The following is a 19,614-nucleotide window of genomic DNA, read 5'->3' as shown; positions in this document are numbered from 1 at the left end:
TGAGAAACCCAGGCTTCCATCCCATGAGGATGGATTCTTCAGAGAATTATAATATCTATTTTCAAAGCCAAAGTGATTCTTACAAAACATAACTGGAACACACAGGCAAAGAAAGATTGGGCTGGTTACAGTGAAACAATCTGCATTGTTTGAAATTAATCAAGTGTGTTGGGCTGGAACGGTCTGACAGCTTTAGTCCAGCTTCAAACAGTAACTGTAAATACTTATTAATAAAGCTGCAACTTACAGCTGCTGTTTGAACATGGGCCCAAGAGTGCCAAAAGGGTGCCAAGACAACTATTTTTTTCTTTCCTGAAAGGGAAGTTTCAACAGTTTGGAAAGGTTTGCTGCAGCATTGTGTAGTCAACTGCAACTGCTGATTCACTGTCTTTCCCCTAAAGTCTTCTTTCAGGAAATACATAGTTTCCAGCAGTAAGTGCACTTAGCAAATTTAGTAACATTAAATGACAAGCAATATTATATGTATTAAAGAGTTCCTGCTGATAATAGTGCTAAAATAATGGAACGTGTAAGATATACCCAAGCTTAGCTATCCTCCTTGAAAGAGCATATTTGATTCAATTTTAAAGAAAGAAACTTTTGTTATTTCCAGTAAAGGACTAATAACTTGAGCAATCCATCTAATCTTCCCCTGAAAGCACAGCTTCTGTACATCTACAAGTTTCACTAGCAGCATCATAACGTACATCAGGGCAAGTAGTTCTTACCATCTGAGCAGCCTCAGCTATATTTGTTTGCTTAAACCAGGAATTCTAAGGTAATACAAAAATCCCCACAAGTTATTTCAGATTACCACAGGGGGAAGAATGATGGATACCTCTCTTTTTATTCCTCCCTCTCCAACATTTCCTAATGCCTGTGTTCATGCCAATCAATATAGGACATTTAAATACTAGCAGTTAAATATTAAACCTTTCTTCCTCCCCTCCCATTTAAAATAGGTATGCTCAAGTGTGTTGGGTTTGTGTGGCAAGGTTTTGGTAGCGGGGGGGCTACAGGGGTGGCTTCTGTGAGAAGCTGCTAGAAGCTTCCCCTGTGTCTGATAGAGCCAATGCCAGCTGGCTCTAAGACAGGCCCGCCGCTGGCCAAGGCCAAGCCAATCAGCGCCTCTGTGATAACATATTTAAGAAGAAAAACACTTAGAGAGAGAGAGCTTTTGCAACCGGAGAGAGGAGTGAGAAGATGTAAGAAACTCTGCAGACACCAAGGTCAGTGCAGATGGAGGGGGAAGAGGAGCTCCAGGCGCCGGAGCAGAGATCCCCCTGCAGCCCGTGGTGAAGGCCATGGTGAAGCAGGCTGTCCCCCTGCAGCCCATGGAGGAAGGAGGAGGGGGTGTAGAGATTCCACCTGCAGCCCGTGGAGGACCCCACGCTGGAGCAGGTGGAGGCACCTGAAGGAGGCTGTGGCCCGCGGGAAGCCCACGCTGGAGCAAGTTCCAGGCTGGACTGGTGGACCCATGAAGAGGGGAGCCCACGCCAGAGCAGGTTTGCTGGCAGGACTTGTGACCCCATGGGGGACCCCACGCTGGAGCAGTCTGCTCCTGAGGGTCTGCACCCCGTGAGAGGGACTCCATGCTGGAGCAGGGGAACGATGAGAGGAGTCCTCCCCCTGAGGATGAAGAAGCGGTAGAAACAACGTGTGATGAACTGACCGTAACCCCCACTCCCCGTCCCCCTGTGCCGCTGAGTGGGGGAAGGAAGGTTGAAGCCGGGAGTGAAGTTGAGCCCGGGAAGATGGGAGGGGTTTTAAGAGTTGATTTCATTTCTCATTCCTCTACTCTGTTTTGCCTAGTAATAAATTAGATGAATTCCCTCTCTAAGTTTGGTCTGTTTTGCTCGTGACGAATTAGTGAGTGATCTCTCCCTGTCCTTATCTCGACCTACAAGCATTTCATTATGCCTTTTCTCCCCTGTTTAGTGAACGAGGGCAGTGAGAGAGCAGCTCTGGTGGGCACTTGGCCTCCAGCCAGGGTCAACCCACCACATCAAGACATAAGAATTTTGATTCCTCTGCAATAAGTCCATTCACCTAGATGTCACTAAAGTGATAGCAAATGCATATTTTTAAGCATTATCTGTTTTCAGAGAGAGAAAAGGATCTTTCTGTTGTCCTACAGTGGAAATTATATTAGAAGAATTACCTCAAGAGTTTCCAATAACAGCAAGTGGACATTGAATTAAAAAAGCAGAATATGCCCCAAGTCGCCTTGTTGTGTTTTTAAAAGAATTCCCCCAACTTTAGAGTCACAATTGCTCCTGCAGCTATCCTCTTTTTCAGGAGGGGCACAGGGGTGGTGGCAGAGGTGTGTGTGTGTGTCTCTGTTGCTCTCAAAAGAGCCACAAAGTTACCTCTGATGACTGTTACTGAATAACTATCATTGCTACTTGTGCACCCCACCCATGTGGCTGAGCAGCATCTAGTCCCTATGGCTAGGGTGTAACTCTGGTCTGTTAATACCAACTCCGCGAGTTTCACTGTAATGAAAGCTCACTGAAGAAAAACCATCCCTTACAAAGTCTTTTTAGAAAGAAAAAAGACTGTATTTGGTAGATGGAGGCACAGAGAGTATCCAAGATTTTTCTATTAAACTGTTCATGCACAATACTGTTTGAGCTGATGATTAATAACTCTGCGTAAACTGCATGCAGATCTATTTGGCAAGTGTCAACTTTTAACTGTTTAATCACTCGCTGCTTCCATATTGCAGCTCTGTACTTTCCATTCTTGATGCCAAGAGCCTACCCTGATTTGATGGGGCATTTACCACTGAAGTCAAGCTTGACACAGGTCTCTCAATGAACAATACTGTTTCCAGGGAGATCATCCAAAAATGTGCTGTCACTCTGCCACAGAGAGCTCAACTCCTACAACTACCGTGTGTCAATCTGCCGGTTACAAACATTGACATTCCCAGTATTTCTATTAAGTGAAAGTATATGCTATCAAAATGATCTACCACAGTTGTGTTCACAAAGTGAATTAATAACACCTTTGAGTTTACTACTAGAATACCACCTGCTTATAGAAATGAGACTGGTTATTTACTGCACCGCCAGCTGCATGTTGAGTCTGGTAGCTTAGTTCTGGTCATCTCAAGACTCAGCATTAGACTTGGCACCAAGCTTACTTCAGCCATGTACATCACCCTTCATTAAACAGCATTACAAAAATATTGGCTGACATACTCTTAACAGCTTAGCAGTAGTGTCACAAGCCTTTCATGCTATCTGATATCAAGTTTGCAGTTTTCAAAGTGTTTTCTTTCACGTGGTATTGCACTCACAAGGCAATGCTCTGCTAATGTGCATTTTGGCTGGTAATTTTGCGGCATTCTTTAGATATTTCAGAACATCCTGTTTCACCAAGTCTGGCTATACAGCAATCGAAAAGTAACTTTTACATGCATTCTAGTCTTCAGTCAATTCATATAATCAGCTAATTTAAGAGACAGATAGGAGTAAACCATCTCAACTAATTTCACTACCTTTATGGGGCAGGGGTTTGAGAGAAGGAGAGTTCAAAAGCTTTACTAAGATTATGAAGACTACCTGTTAATGCTCTGACTAGACGGAGGAGAAAACTTTTTAATTAAGAACATATGGCAGACAGTGATCACAGCTTTCATGGATACAAAGATTTAAGATTATCTTAAGTGCACATATGTATACAGCTTCAGACTCAGATAAGCAGCTCCCAACACAGTAACAAGCAAGCTCAGCTATCAACCAACATATCACTAAACAATCTAGCCTTTCCTCACCCAGTCAGTCTCCATACTTCAGAAAGTACTAGAAGCAGCACAAGAAGTTAAGAAACTGAACCCAACCCAAGCAGCACAAAGAATTACTTCTGGAAAGAAACCAAATCCCAAGACAGTAGAGTTGGGAAGACTGAAGTTTGACAGAAGAGCAGCAAAAACCTGGGTACACTGGAGAAAAATGAAGTTCAAGGTTTACTTGGTTATAGGAAATATTATACTCCACAAGTACAGGACAGGTAACAATCTGCAGATTGTTCTAGAGATGAATCAGATTTAGTGGTTCTCAAGCTGAAAAAGTAAAAAAAATCATGGTGTTGCAAAACAGGATAGTTGACAAGACCCACAAAATAATCCTATGTACTATACAACTTCTGTAAGATTCTCAGTAGGAATAGAGAGTCTAATTTTGGTGCTGTGCCTCAAAGAAAGATGAAGACTGAGTTCAGAAGAAAGCCATACAAGGTATCAGACAGTTGTAAAAGATGTCCACATGAACACCAATTGAGGAATAGGGAGCTGTACAGGCCAGCTAAAAAGACATGAAATCTTAAGTGTTGTAAAGACAAAGGGAAGAATCTCCTATCCAGACTGACTGTAAGACTACACTAATAAATGAAAACTCAGATTAGATGGGGATGGCAAGAAAAAATCCCTTTAACAGGCTAAAATGACTCCACAACCCCTCACTATTACAACACTTACCAGTCTAACTTACAACAAGAATAACTTTAGTTCATATTAGGGGAAGAATTAGGATGAACTTTATGAGTTTTTCTTCAGGAGGACCCTTCAGTTTAAATCTCCTTTGATACCTATACTAGTCAGATGTCACTGAAGAGCAAAAAGGGAAAGCCAATATTCACAGTTAAAGAACCAATGAACTTGAAAAGCTAGATCACGTGCTTGGACTTAAGACAGCTACATCCTTCTCCTGTGCAATTCCCACTTTAGTCTGAGATTCAGGCCAAAATCCAAAATAAGCCAGCTTACTACTGCAGAGTTCAGAAGACTATGCTTAAACTTAATTTTTTTGTTTAGTTATCAGGCAATATTTTTGCAAACACTTCAAATTCAGCTTTGAAGGGAGATGTCAAATGTGAATACACAAGAACTTAAGTTAAATATTTTATGTCAACATACAACAATGACTGAACAGGAACAAGAGCAGATCTAAGTTCCTGCATAAGCTTGAGCAACATGGCTCATAGTTTTCTAGTTTTAAACTAGTACACAATGTTTTTGCAACACCTTTATACATATGTCTTTACCACTCAACAGTGACTTGACTACACATTTAAGTCTGTTAAACAGGTAACAATTTTTTACAGCTTAACACAGATATCCGAATGCTGTTCTCCAGCCTACTCTCAGGCAAGCTGCACTGCTGCTGCAAGTCAGTGCCTCGCAATGCCACAGTGAGAGTGGGGGGCTAGCTTCTGGAGCAACATGTGATATCACAGCAACTAACAGGGCACTCTATACAATCCAAACATCAAACAAAAATTTAGACTTTGTTGATGTGCTGCAGAGCGTCAGACAACAGAACAAGGCAACCCAAATCAATATGGTAGGTAACAGTAGCTGACACCAAGACTACTTGAGAAACTTGTTCCAAAACGTAGGCCACTGATATCAACAGAGGAAAAAGGCGGCCTCATCATCACTCTCCTAGAATCCTCACTATGAAACTGACAAATAAAAACAAAGTTAAACAATATTTACCTACTCCCATACCTCCTGTGCTTTCCTTCATCTGCACTGTTACTTCCACTTAAGCTAGTCTTATTTGTGAATGGGTACGGAGGGGAAGTAGGGACACAGGAACTGGTGTTAGGATGAAGTGCCAAAAGAATGAATAGATTAGGGGGCCACATTTTCTTCCTTTCAGACCTCAGCAACCACTGCTGAGGAAGCCAATCATTAAAAAAAAAAAAATCACACGTTACTGAAACACCTAAACTCCAGGACAGGAAGTAGCTGGAGAAAGGGCAACAGACACTATTCCTATTGACCCCTCCTGTATGACATATTTGAAACTACACTATTGGAAAATTTTAATTTTAGAATAATCAACAACGTTGTATTTATAATTAGCATTAACTCATCAACATTAGAACAGACACCATTTGCTAAAAATTACTTGCCAGTGCCTATTTATCAGCAATATAGTAAAATGGTACCAAAAAATTAGATTTATAAAGGTCATAACTTCAATGTAGACTTCTGAAGACCATTCGCACAGTGTTTTATCGTGCACTTAAATATAGCCTACATAAACATTCAAACTACTTATTTCAGTGGCTCCACAAAGATCTGCCAGAGAACAGGAAAAGTAAGTTTAATGTACAAAATTATTTACTGATAGCAGAAATGTATACTACTCATTTAATTTCTATTTTAAAAGTTTGTTACATCAGTATCCTGAATCAAAACGTTTGTATAGCATTCCTACTCTTCATATACTTTCCTATTCAGTCTGAATTATCTTACTAATACTAGTTTCAGTCCAGACATACAACAGATGTTGAATGATTTATTTGCATGTCTTTATTGCCATTGTTGTTCAATCTTGGGGTGGGATTCGAGAGGTGTAGAAAAGAAGAAAGTTATCCTGTCTGCAGAGAATGTTATACCTCTCCTCGCAATTGCTGTCAGCCTATGGACAAGTTACCCTTCCATACTCTCGCTTTCCTGTTAATACACTGAGCTCTACTTTTTCCAAAATAAAAGTCTGATATTGATTTCTCACTAGATTAACTGGACAAATTTTTCTTTTCTTCGGGCATCCACTGCTAATAAAATAGTAATATGAGAAAGTTACCTACAATAGCATTTTTCAATGTTTTCTTAGCACTAAAAATAATCTCAAAGATCAATATTTACATACAGTATTCATACAAAAGCTTGACTTAAAGTATTGTTAATATGAAATTTCTTAAGGCAGCTCTTAGGTTGAAGTAATAGGTAGATGCACTTGGGTCTCAGTCTGAAGGTAAAGCATTCCAAATACAGAACACAGGGAACAGAGATACTCTGGGTGCTTATCATCAAGTTGGAAGTGAAATTTAAGGTTTCCTCTGAGTTTGAAAAAAGTTACTCCTGCATAACCTCTCATACTTGAGTTCATAAGAGAAATAACACAAAACCAGAATGCTAAGTTTAATTTTAAGAAATATTTTAATATTGTAGTTCAGTATTTTGGATTGGATTCATCAAGGGAAAATCATGCCTGACCAATCTGATAGCCTTCTATGATGGCATGACTGGCTGGGTAGATGAGGAGAGAGCAGTGGATATTATCTTCCTGGACTTCAGCAAGGCTTTTGACACCATCTCTCATAACATCCTCACAGGCAAGCTTGAGAAGCATTGAGTTAGATGAGTGGATAGTGAAGTGGGTTGAGAATTGGCTGAACGGCAGAGCTCAGAGGGTTGCAATAAGCAGCACAGACTCTGGTTGGAGGCCTGCAGCTATTGGTATGCCCCAGGGGTCAGTACTGGGTCCAGTCTTGTTCAACATGTTCATCAATGACCTGGACAAAGGGACAGAGTGTACTCTCAGCAAGTTTGCTGATGATACTAAACTGGGAGGGGTGGCTGATACACCAGAAGGCTGCACTGCCATTCAGCAAGACCTGGACAGGCTGGAGAGCTGGGCAGAGAGGAACCAAATGAAATTCAACAAGGGCAACTGTAGGGTCCTGCACCTAGGAAGGAATTAACCCCGAGTACCAGTACAGGTTAGGGGCTGACCTGCTGGGAAGCACCATTGTGGAGAAGGACCTGGGAGTCCTGGTGGACAACAAGCTCTCCATGAGCCAGCAGTGTGCCCTCATGGCCAAGAAGGCCAATGGTATCCCGGGGTGCATTAAGAAGAGTGTGGCCAGCAGGTCAAGGGGGGGTTATCCTCCCCCTCTACTCTGCCCTGGTGAGGCCACATCTGGAGTGCTGTGTCCAATTCTGGGCTCCCCAGTTTAAGAAAGACAAAGAACTACTGGAGAGAGTGCAGTGAAGGGCTACAAAGATGATTAGGGGACTGGAGCATCTCTTGTGTGAGGAAAGGCTGAGAGAGCTGGGTCTGTTTAGCCTGGAGAAGAGGGATCTGATCAAAGCTTATAAATATGTAATGGGTGGTTGTCAAGAGGATGGGGCCAGACTATTTTCCGTGGTGCCCACTGACAGGACAACAGGCAATGGGCACAAACTGGAACGCAGGAAGTTCCACCTCCATATGAGGAAAAACTCCTTCACTGTGAGGGTGACCAAGCACTGAACAGGCTGCCCAGAGAGGCTGTGGAGTCTCCTTCTCTGGAGATATTCAAAACCCACCTGGACATGATCCTGCGCAACCTGCTGTAGGTGATCCTACTTTAGCAGGGGGGTTGGCCTAGATGGTCTCCAGAGGTCCCTTCCAACCCCTACCATTCTGTGATTCTACCTGATGTCCTTCATGCTGTTCACCCAAAAGCTGATTTGCATTACCAACACATTTAAGCAATCTGACACTAACTCAACCTTTTAGAATTGGAACAACTAGAATGGTTTGAAGGGGCTCCTTTAAGAGTACTCTGATATTTTGCTATATTTAAGATGCTTTTCAAGTGCACAACACTATGGTGCTGTTTTTAGCCATTGGGAGTCTTGATTTGGTATGCTGTGGCACTCATGCTAGACTAGCAAAAGCCCACATCTACCTCTTGTCCTTTTCTCAGACACCTGCCTGCCTTTTCTGCTTCAACATCATAAGTACTGGTAGAAGTAATATTTTTCAATGCCTAACAGAACATTCAGTAACTCCTTTAGAACAGTACATTGACAAGAGAAAACACAACATGCAGATGAGCTTAGGGGTAAAATTAATGCCTTAATACTTTGTGCATAACGTAACTGTTCGCTTTTTGTTATGTGGAAAAAACCCTACATTTTATGTGGTTAACGGGCATTTTGTGATAACTTCAAACTGACAATGTTTTGTTTTTCACAACAGTATTCTAAAGTGCCCTTACTGACTGCAATCAAAATTATGCTGTTTAAAGTTTGCCCTGCAGTTTGCTAAATTAATCTATGAACTAGGAGCCACACTCAGAAAATCATAATCTCAAAACCAAATGTCCCAATTCTAGTTTACATGTTTGGAAATGTATCAGTGCTTATTAAAGGATGTGAATCAACTGGTTTAATACTTATGCCTGAATTTGACTTTACTAGCCTGCCAAATCTAGCTTTTTGCTCTTTTCCACCATCTTAACTAGATCTGTACTTAAACAATGCAAAAGAAGAACTGAGTTTGACAATTGCTAATTTAAAAAAAGTTATGTATTAAGAATTTCACAAAATTAGAATTACTTACAAGCTAAACTATCTTTTATCCCGTAAGGCTGCCACATCCCCTCCTCCCAAGCTATTTTTGGGGGAAAATTGCTAGAAAAGAGACATTGCATAAGTTTTACTCTTCCCAATGTTCCTGTATAACCCTATTCTAAGTAGCTGACTTCTCTCCCAGTGTCTAATCAACAGTAAAAATGATGAAGTAGTCACTCCTCCAAGGTAGCCATTTGATTCCTTTCACAGTCAGACTTCAAAATTCATGCCTCCTGCTCTAGATAAACACACCTTGTATATCATCACTTCAAAATAAAAAAGGGAACCTACCTACTCCTCACATGCCAAACTTGTTGGATATCTAGATATCCCTCTGGACAAGGACCTTTTCCAGTTTGACACACTGAAGACAGGTATTGAGAGAAGTTCAGCAAGATTTAAAACAGTATTTCAGTTTGATAAACCCAAGATTTTGAAAATCCAAGACTTAAAACAGTCAGTTTATTTTGATGAAGAGTCACAAAGTCAACACTGAACACATGCAGAATCTGTACAGAAAAAATTAAATCTAAGATGGAACAAAATGGGACAAACCTAAGCTGATGCAGAGTTTCTTATGAAACATTCATTTCTAAACAAATTCTCAGCAAGTTTTTAACTCAGGTGTTAGATTAACTTTACAAAAAATAATTATCTGGACCTCAGAAGTTCAAGTTAATTTGCTTAAAATAAGTTTGATTATCCAGGTGGTTCTCACAACTAACAGCAATTTACTCCTCTCATCTATACCTTTGGGAAGCAATGCAAGTTTCTAAGTTAACATATCAAATCTACCAGAGTAGAGGGTAAAGAATGAAAGCTTTGGATAAGCTTAATGCATGTAAAGAAACACCTTCCACTTCAGTAAAAAATTAATCTTGTTTATTCATACTATATAGCACACATTCATTTTATTTGTTAGAAGTTACATGCTTCAGGAGACCACGTTCTCTATAGGTAAACCCAGACATTTTCCTCACAGCACAGAACTAACAATATTTAAGACTGTTTCTCTAATCCTACATTAGAAATTCCATACTCCATTTTCAAACCACAGAAGAGACCTGAAGTCAGTCCTTCAATTTGTTATTTAAGAAGAGCAGCTTTTCAAAAGCATCAATACCTTGGTGCTCATGCATTATCCATATTTTTCACATCAGCGGAAACCTAGTCTGGTCTTGAGTTCTTCAACAATATACATCACCATTAGATCTATCTAAGAAAAGGTCATCAGCCATCTAGACCTCAACCTCTATCTCTTAGGGTAGGAGAACAGAGAAGCTTCCTAATGATACACACCCTTACAACCAGATATTTTACAGATATTTATCTGCTCAGTACATTTAATGAATCATTTAAATAGAAGAAAGGACTCCTGTTTACACATGAAACATTTCCTCATTTGTCTCACTGATGATCTTACTGTTGCTTTAGACTTTTCCTCCTCCGGTCCAGGGAGATTAATAAGCATTTTAGAAGCTGTACTTGAAACATTTAACCTAGTAAGCATTCAGGAACCTCAATACAAGAAATGGCTAGTGCGAGGATAAAAAAAAAGAGCAAATTCCAGCCGTTTTTATGCTTGAACATTAGATATTTTACATTTCTCAGCTACCAGCTACTCATTGGTGTTGCTAAGCAGAAGTTTTTCTAAGTCTGCTCGTACTCAAATTTAATATAAAATTTGTTTTAAATCAGTGTTTTCTCTGTTTGGAGCACAATGAAACACAGTCATAAAGTTTTAGTCCATCTTTCATACTCTAAAGATAAACAACCTTGTGACATGCTACAGTAAGTCTCACAAACATACTTTTGTTAGAGAACAGCTTAAGCAGCCTACCATAACTACCTACCCACTCAGTAAGCAACAAAGAGCTTCAAAAACAAGCAAAAAAAGTACTTTATATAGCAGTAGACTCAAGTTAATCAAAACAACTGCTTAGTAAAGGAAATAATTTCCCCTCTCAATTTTATTCAAATTATTATGTGTCAGTTCAAGAACCTAGTTCCCAAAGAAAAACAATTTTTATCTGCTAACAACAGCTTGTCAAGGAACTTCTGCTTGAGTTTCAGTAACCTGACCAGAAAAGTTCCTTTAGAAAATTTCAGAGTAAGCAGACAAAAATCTGAACTTCTCAGTGAAATAGGATATTTTGCCTCTAAAAAGCCCATCATCTACTACTCTCAATCAAGCATGTAGATATAAAACTTCTACAAGAACTGAAAAAAAAATTAAAGGATGGGTGAATAGTTACTTAAAAACTATGGATCACTGAAGTGTTGTCCATACAAAGTCAAATGAAAAATGGGATTAACTTCCAGACTCCAAGAAAATCTAATAACATTGATAGGATCTGAAAAATAGAAGTAATGCATTTTTCCTGTACATTTTTCCTACAAAGTGGTAATAAATTAGAGCATATAGTACTAACCACTCAATTTGGAAAATACAGAAACAAGACATTTGGAGATACATTCTTTAAGAAACATTGATAACCAGACTAAAAACTGGATTTAGACATTTCTGTTTTATATTTAATTACATCAAACACCTATTTATGTGCATACAGATTTTTCCATGATTTCTGATGATAAGATTCCTATGTATTTTAGTAGGAACAGTTAGTAGAAACAGATGCATCTCCACACCTACAACATTCATCACACAAACCTGCTACTGTATTATGAAGACACTGGAAAATATGCTAGTAACATGATTTTCTGAGATTTACTTTTAACTTGAGTCCAAGCTATTGTTACAAGACTGCATTACCTTTTGCTGTTTTCCTTGCCTTCTCTTATCTTGATTATGGTATTTAGTTGCATATTACAAAGAGAATGCTTTTAAATAATGTATTGCTTTAATACACTAAATGGTTTGATGGTTTATTTAGAAGTGAGGTGCCATAATATTTCCCTCTCCATTTAAGAATGTGTAGAATATGTATAAAAAATTGCTTTGACACGCTCTGGTCAGATCTGTCATTATCTCAACCCTTTGAGCCCCATGTGGGGCACCGAGAAGGACTGTTGTGGTTTAGCCCCAGATGGCAGCTAAGCATCGCACTCACTCACTTCTCCCCAGTGGGATGGGGGAGAGAATCAGGAAGAAACGCTAAGACTCATGGGTTGAGATAAGGGCAGTTTACTGGAACAGCAAAGGAAAAGGAAAATAACGACACAATTTGCTCACCACCTAGAATCCAGTGCCTAGCCCATCCTCAAGCAGCGACTCCTCCCTGGCAATTACCACTCTTTATATACTGAGCATGACATCATACGGCATGGAATACCCCTTTGGCTAATTTGGGTCAGCTATCCTGACTGTGTTCCCTCCCAGCTTCTTGTGAAAATTAACACTACCCCAGCCAAAACCCAGGACAGAATGAAAACAACTGCTATTTGTCTTAAATACTGTAAACAATACAGAGTAAAAAGGAATATGCAACAAATTGAAAAATGTCAAATATCCATGAAATTGCAAACTACAAATACTGAAAAAGCCACGAGATTCCAAACAGTAAAGTCCAGTGTTATTACATTAGGACAGCAAAATGCAAACTGAACTGTTTCTTGTCAGTTCAGCATATAGAGAAAGAATTTTATTTCCACTTCCTACTTGTAGACATACTTTTCTTCAGTTTATGTAATATTGCAGAACACATGACTCACTCTTTTAGCAATAAGCAGAAAGATAACTTCAACAAAATAATGAAAAAAAAGCACTCATTACTCTGTCCCGGTTTCAGCTGAGAGGGTTCATTTTCTTCACAGTAGCTAGTATGGGGCTATGTTTTGGATTTGTGCTGGAAACAGCGTTGATAATATAGAGATGTTTTTGTTATGTGGACCTGTTGTCGAGCAGCGCTTACACAGAGCCAAGGCCTTTTCTGCTTCTCACACCGCCTTGCCAGTGGGACAGCTGGGGGTGCACAAGGAGTTGGGAGGGGACATAGACAGGACAGGTGACCCAAGCTAGCCAGAGGGGGTATTCCATACCATGTGACATCATGCTCAGCATAAAAGGGGGGCTAGCCGGGGAGGGGCGGCAGCAGCTCCAGGACGCGTGGCTTGGGGACAGTCCGGTTTCGGGACAGGTCTGAGCGTGTGGTCTGAGTTGTACGGTCCTTGGGTGAGAAACTGCATTGTGTATCACCAGTTTCGTATACTCTGTTAAGTACTGTTTCGTTTTGTTCTGTTTTGTCTTCCTCTCTCCCTTTGCTATCCCAGTAAACTGTCCTTATACCAACCCACCAGGTCTTGCCTTTTCCTTCCCATTCTCCTCCCCATCCCACTGGGGGGGGGAAGGAGCCGGGGGGGGGAGTTAGTGAGTGGCTGCGTGGTGCTCAGCTGCCGGCTGGGGCTAAACCACGACAACTCCTATCCTGATACTAAATAAATACTGAAAAAATTGGGTAGTGGAAAGTGGAATTATCCAAGAAACCTCTCATTCCACTCCTTTAAATGTGAAGACAGATATCTAGTAAAATTTATTAATTTTTTTTTTTTTTTTACAGAACCATGAAATTCTTGAAAAGCATGGAAGTTTAAATTGTCCAAACCAAAATCAATGTTAAAATGGTTGGGTTTTTTTAACTGCATAATTAATCAGACTTCTTCACAAAGGAAGGTCAGTTTTGGAATGCTACAACTCATGCTCCTCAACACTAATTATGATCTGAAAAGAAGGTTGAATAAGATGACTGAAGTTTACCAATAACACCAGACAGAAAAAGAAAAGCAAACAGATACCTTATGATAGGGGCTGGGCAGTAAAGGAGGAGAAGAAAATTCAGTATTGATAAATACAATATTATTTTGGTTTGTGACACAGAAAAACAATTCCAAATTTACACATACCATGACAGACTCTAAACTATTACCACTTAATACTTCCATATTATAAATAGGTGGTTCCATAAAATTATCAGCTCAGAACTCAGCAACAATTAAGGACAGCCTTAGAAGAGGGAAAAGAACAGCATGAAAAAGATTTCCCTTAGAGGTTGTGTAGGGCAGAGTTTAAGACAGGATTTGGGTCTTTTCCTGATTCATTCCTGCATGGTAGCTTGCAATGATCCAGTCTGCATTTCTGTTTATCTAGACTTCAGGTTAAGTTCGGCATTTCACCAGCTAAATCATTCACCAAACCTAGCCTGAATTTTAGCCCAGGGTTATCAATTTCATGTCCCCACAACCCCATACCTGAAGACCCCCAATGCCTGTAAAACAGTTTTTGAAATGCCAGCTTTATGGATGTGTAATCCAGCAACTTATTCAGTGTATCCTCTTGAGACATTTCTCTCAAGTATTGCAAGAGTAACAAGTTGCAGTATTTTTGTCTCAAGAATACTGCATGGTTAATTTTGTATTTTTTCACTAGACTACAGAAAAGAACCATGGTTTTGCAACTTAATTTCATATGTTTTAATGTTACCTCTGTTTCAAAGTGAAGGTATAATGTCAAGCTATAAATGGACTAATAGTTTAATTGAGATGATTTTTTTTTAGAGAACCATTATCAAAAGGCAGCACTTTAAATTTAAGATCATGTGGTGCTTATTGTAAGGATTGCCCAACAAAAGGTGAAACTTCCTAATTATGTTACTTATATAAGCGATATGTAAAGAAGCTCAAGGTAAAAATATGTACCTACTTAGATATCTATTTTAATTTGTATTCCTGTAACACCTGTACAATGCAGATGTAGAAGTTGCATTGTGCTAGGTATTGTAGTTAAACTCAACACCTTGGGGCAGTGCCTATCTTGTACCTGAAAACATAACTGATGCTTTGCGCGCTACGTACTTTAAAAATAGCTGACCTTCAAGCCCTTTATGTAAAATGAAAATAACCAAGTTCATCAGAAAACATAAGGAATAGATTAGGAAAGCTGAACCAAAATGCTGATGAAGAGTAGGGCGTCAAAAGACAAGTAGACAAAAGTCAGTAATCAGATACAGTAAAAGCAGCCAAATGAAAGAGAGGAGCCTAAAACAGGAATGATAACCTAGAAGAATTGACTCTAACAAGCTTAACATCTAGGACAGATAAGAAACAATTCAATAATCAGTGAGAGGGGATGGACAAAACCATTAAAAAGTCACTCAAACATAATGCAAGCTTTTTCTTTCTCAAGCCAGGAAGCTCAAGAAAGGTTCACAGTTGTGAGCTCTCAGTTCTCTAAGCTCTTATCTATGAAGAACAAGTAAATCAATTCCTTTGAAAGATATTTAACAGCTTCAATCTTGCAGCTTTTACCTGTCATAAATACCTTGACTACTTCAATGACTGTACAGGGAAGCTTACAACTCTCCACAAGTACCACCAGATCTTAAGCGGGAGTGAGAAAGGAAATCAGGAAAAAAATAAAAATCAAACATACCTTGTGTTGTTCTATTGCATCTACCCACTGTTGTCTGTGGTCTGGATCCTGAGCTCGGAGGTACCAAACACTATCGTTTACACTAATATCAAATCTGCATTCGTCAAAGTCATGGGGCTGTGACAGAAGAGAGTGTAAGAATAGCTAAAATTAGAAACATGATCAACAATACCTCACAGAATATTTTGAACACTCTAAAACACTGTAATTAGAAAACCTGGTCTATATTGTCTGAATTTATCCTAGATTCTAAATTCTGTTTAATGTAGCTGTCTCAAATAATGAGCATACACTCTCATAATGAAAAATGCCAGTCTTCTGAAATAGAAAAGCCTGTTTAATACATTCTTATTAAATTAAATTTTCACAAAAATGTTCCACACAAGCATTGACCAAAACTTCACACTTTGAAACAAATCCTTTAGCAAAAAACCTACTGGACACAGTCAGGAAAACACACATACACATATTTATTTCAAAGTAGGAAAAAAAAGTTAAGGTTTTGCTATTAGTAATGCTTTTAGATGAAAGGAATACATACATCATAGCAAAAAGCACTGGGATAAAACCATAAAAGCACACTAGAGCAAAATGACAAGGAAGAGCAGGAACTAAAGGAAGCTGTGGCACCCTCTGCCTCAACTATTTGCACATTGTAGACAGGATTTTCAGTTAATTTGGAGCAACATGCAATCCTTTCCAATATTACCATTCACATGCATCTAACTTTTGGTTCAAACGCCTCAAATGCTATAAAGCTTTTACTAGCATTACAATGAAGCTGGTAAGGAAAGTACAGGGAAACAATGATCTAACCTGCCCTGTGCCCTGACACCATCACCTCAAAGCTACTCCTTAGTAAACACCCAACTGAGCACATCCCCCCCCACCCACTCCTTGAAAACTATTCTTAAATAAACATAATACAGGTATAGCTGAATATCTTTTTGCATTTGAATGCAAAGAAAAGTTACACATGCAAATAACCATTGGAAGCTAACAGACTTTAAGGTTAAGGCAAATTATGCAATCTGAATCACAGAATCATAGAATAACAGGTTGGAAGGGAGCTCAAAGATCATCTGGTCTAACCTTTCTTGACAAAAGCACTGTCTAGACAAAATGGCCTAGCACCTTGTCCAGCTGAATCTTAAAAGCGTCCAATGTTGAGGAAACCACCACTTCCCTGGGGAGATTATTCCAATGGCTGGTTGTTCTCATTGTGAAAAATTTTCGTGTCCAACAGGAATCTCCCCAGGAGAAAGTTTACCCATTACCCCTTGTCTTTTCCACATGACTCCTTGTAAAAAGGGAGTTTCCATCTTCTCTGTAGCCACCTCTTAAATACTGGAACATAGTGATAAGGACCACAAATACTGATTCCAGATGCTAAAGACAAATCTACACACGTTGGTACTATGTTTATAAGAACCACGCTGCAAATATGTTCATCTTGCAGACAACTAAAGCACTGTGGATCACTCATGAAACACTCCACAAAAAAGAACCTAAAAGCAAGTCTCATTTGCTGTCATGCAGAACAGTTGAAGGTCAGTAAGAATTATTTTCAAAGGATCTGGAAATCAAAAGCTATTTAGACATAGCACACAATCTTTCTTGTTTAAATATACAAAGGAGGAAGAAAAGCACAACGGAAGCCAATCTACCAAATAAAAAATGAGCTGGAAAGAATTTAATAAAAGTGAAACTTCACGTATTTTTTAGAAAAAAGCTTCGCATATTTCATCAAGTATCAGAACCTAAGTTCAATTTAAAGAAATTTAAACTTCCCACAGAAAACAAAAAACAGCAACTGCCAATCAAGTCAATCAACTGCAGCTACTAATTCTCAGTACCTGACCATCTCAACTTAATTCAATCCAAACAACTTTCAAAACTGTTTCTATATACTGCTTTGCTTTCATTGAACCACAGAATATAAGGATGTAAAGAGGGACATGTGGTGGGTTGACCTTGGATGGTTGCCAGGCACCCAGCAAGCGGCTCTATCACTCCCCTCCTTAACTGGATGGGGAGAGGAAATAAGACAAAAGGCTCCTTGGTAGAGGTAAGGACAAGGAGATCACTTTAGCAATTACCATCACAGGCAAAACAGACTTGTCTTGGGGAAATTAATTTAATTTATTGCCAATTTAAATCAGAGTAGGGTACTGAGAAATAAGAACAAAACTAAAGGCAATTTACCCCACCTCTCCCTTCTTCCGAGACTTAACTTCACTCTGGATTTCTCTACCTCCTCCCCCCAAGTGGCACAGGGGGATGGGGAATGGGGGTTGTGGTCAGTTCATCACATGTTGTCTCTGCCACTCCTTCCTCCTCACACTCTTGCCCTGCTCCAGTGTAGGGTTCCTCTCACAGGAAACAGTCCTCCACCAACTTCTCCAACGTGAGTCCTTCCCACGGGCTGCAGTTCTTCACCAATTGCTCCAACGTGAGTCCCTTCCATGGGGTGCGGACCTTCAGGAACATACTGCTCCAGCGTGGGTCCCCCACAGGGTCACAAGTCCTGCCAGCAAACCTGCTCCAGCCTGGGTTCCTCTCTCCATGGGGCCACAGGTCCTGCCAGGAGCCTGCTCTAGCATGGGCTTCCACAGGGTCACAGCCTCCTTCGGGCATCCACCTGCTCTGGCATGGGGCCCTCCACAGGTTGCAGGTGGACATCTGCTCCACCATGGACCTCCACAGAGGACAACCTGCTTCACCACGGTCTTCTCCAGGGTCTGCAGGGGAATCTCTGCTCTGGCACCTGGAACACCTTCTCCTCCTCCTTCACTGACCTTGATGTCTGCATAGCCTCTCACATTTTCTCATTCCTCTCCCCCAGCTGCTGTTGCACAGTCTTTCCCCCTTTCATAAATATGTTCTCACCGAGGTGCTATATCATCACTGATTAGCTCAGCTTTTGCTACCAGCAGGTCTCTCCTGGAGCCAGATAGAACTGGCTCTGTCAGATATGAGGGCAGCTTCCAGCATCTTCTCACAGAAGGCACCCCTGTAGCCCCGCCACTGCCAAAACCTGTCCACATAAACCCAATACAGGACATCAAGTCTTCTAGTCCAGGTCCCTCTTCTTCAAACTGCATTTGCTACATTATTACTACTACATATGAGAAAGATGTTTATCTGCCTCAGGGTAGTAAAGCTTCCACATCAATGTGTCAGGCTTATATACCTGTTCCCAGCCACCTGCCTGCTAGGCCCTCCTTTAGCCATGTGGTGAGGGACATGCATCTACAACAATGGAAGATTCTCCCAAAAACCACCCACAAATCAAGTGTACAAGAATGATCTATCCATGTTTTTCCTGCCATGACAGCATTCGTCTGCTAGATCTCTCCCTCTCTCTGAAACCCTCTGGGAGGAGTTTATAGCAATTACACACTGTGCAGTTAGAAAGACTTGCCAAAATTCATCTTAAAAGCCTGCAGTACTACTGATTCCACATTTCCATACACAACTTCAGTGCACAACCATCCTCGCTTTCCCCCCGCCCCCTCCATCTCTAAGCTAAACACTTTCTAATGGGATTTAAGACCATCACCTCTCTGCCCTTTTCAAAGGCAGGCTTATGTATTCCCTCTCTTTGCATAGCAGCTTTTAATATATTTGAAAATCTATGCCTCGTTGCTAAGACAGGGAAGGGAAATGTCTTCCTTGAGGTCTAGCTAAAACCTTTACACACTTTTCTGGGCCATTCACTGCATGCACACTTCTGCATTACCTATAGTTACAGAGACTAAGCCATCTAAAAAAATCAAGTCTAGGGTTATACTCAGCTCACTGTACAGTTCCATGTTGCAAAAAAGCCAGCTGATCAGGTGGTCCTGTTAGACAAGTTGCTTAAAGAAATAGCCACTAACAAGGCTAAATACTGCTTCAAAAGGAAGTTAGGCAGGTCATACATGATTTGCTCAACAGATGCATGTTACCTATTTACCGCCTCATAATACTTATTAATTACCTATTTTCTAGCAAGTAAAATCAGATCCATTATTTCCTGCCCCCCATTCCTCTGCTTTTTTTTTTCTTTTTTTTAAAGACAGGCTCCACTGTAAGAACCCTGAAT

General features: G+C 40.2%; 1 protein-coding gene across 3 annotated transcripts in view; it reads right to left on the bottom strand.

Moving 5' to 3' along the window:
• Positions 1-19,614, bottom strand: part of CERT1 (ceramide transporter 1) — an 83,417-nt gene that overhangs the window by 41,833 nt on the left and 21,970 nt on the right. For 2 of the 3 annotated variants that reach the window (XM_054811127.1, XM_054811125.1), the window contains exon 3: positions 15,528-15,644. The exons of the other annotated variant lie outside the window; for it this stretch is intronic. In XM_054811127.1, coding sequence (XP_054667102.1) covers positions 15,528-15,644 — 117 coding nt within the window. The remainder of the gene's footprint in view (positions 1-15,527; positions 15,645-19,614) is intronic. 3 annotated transcript variants of the gene reach the window in all.

Source organism: Grus americana, chromosome Z (genome assembly GCF_028858705.1).
Source record: "Grus americana isolate bGruAme1 chromosome Z, bGruAme1.mat, whole genome shotgun sequence".
Classification (NCBI taxonomy): domain Eukaryota; kingdom Metazoa; phylum Chordata; class Aves; order Gruiformes; family Gruidae; genus Grus; species Grus americana.
The sequence above is the reverse complement of the archived record's forward strand: the minus strand, read 5'-3'. Positions and strand labels throughout refer to the sequence as shown.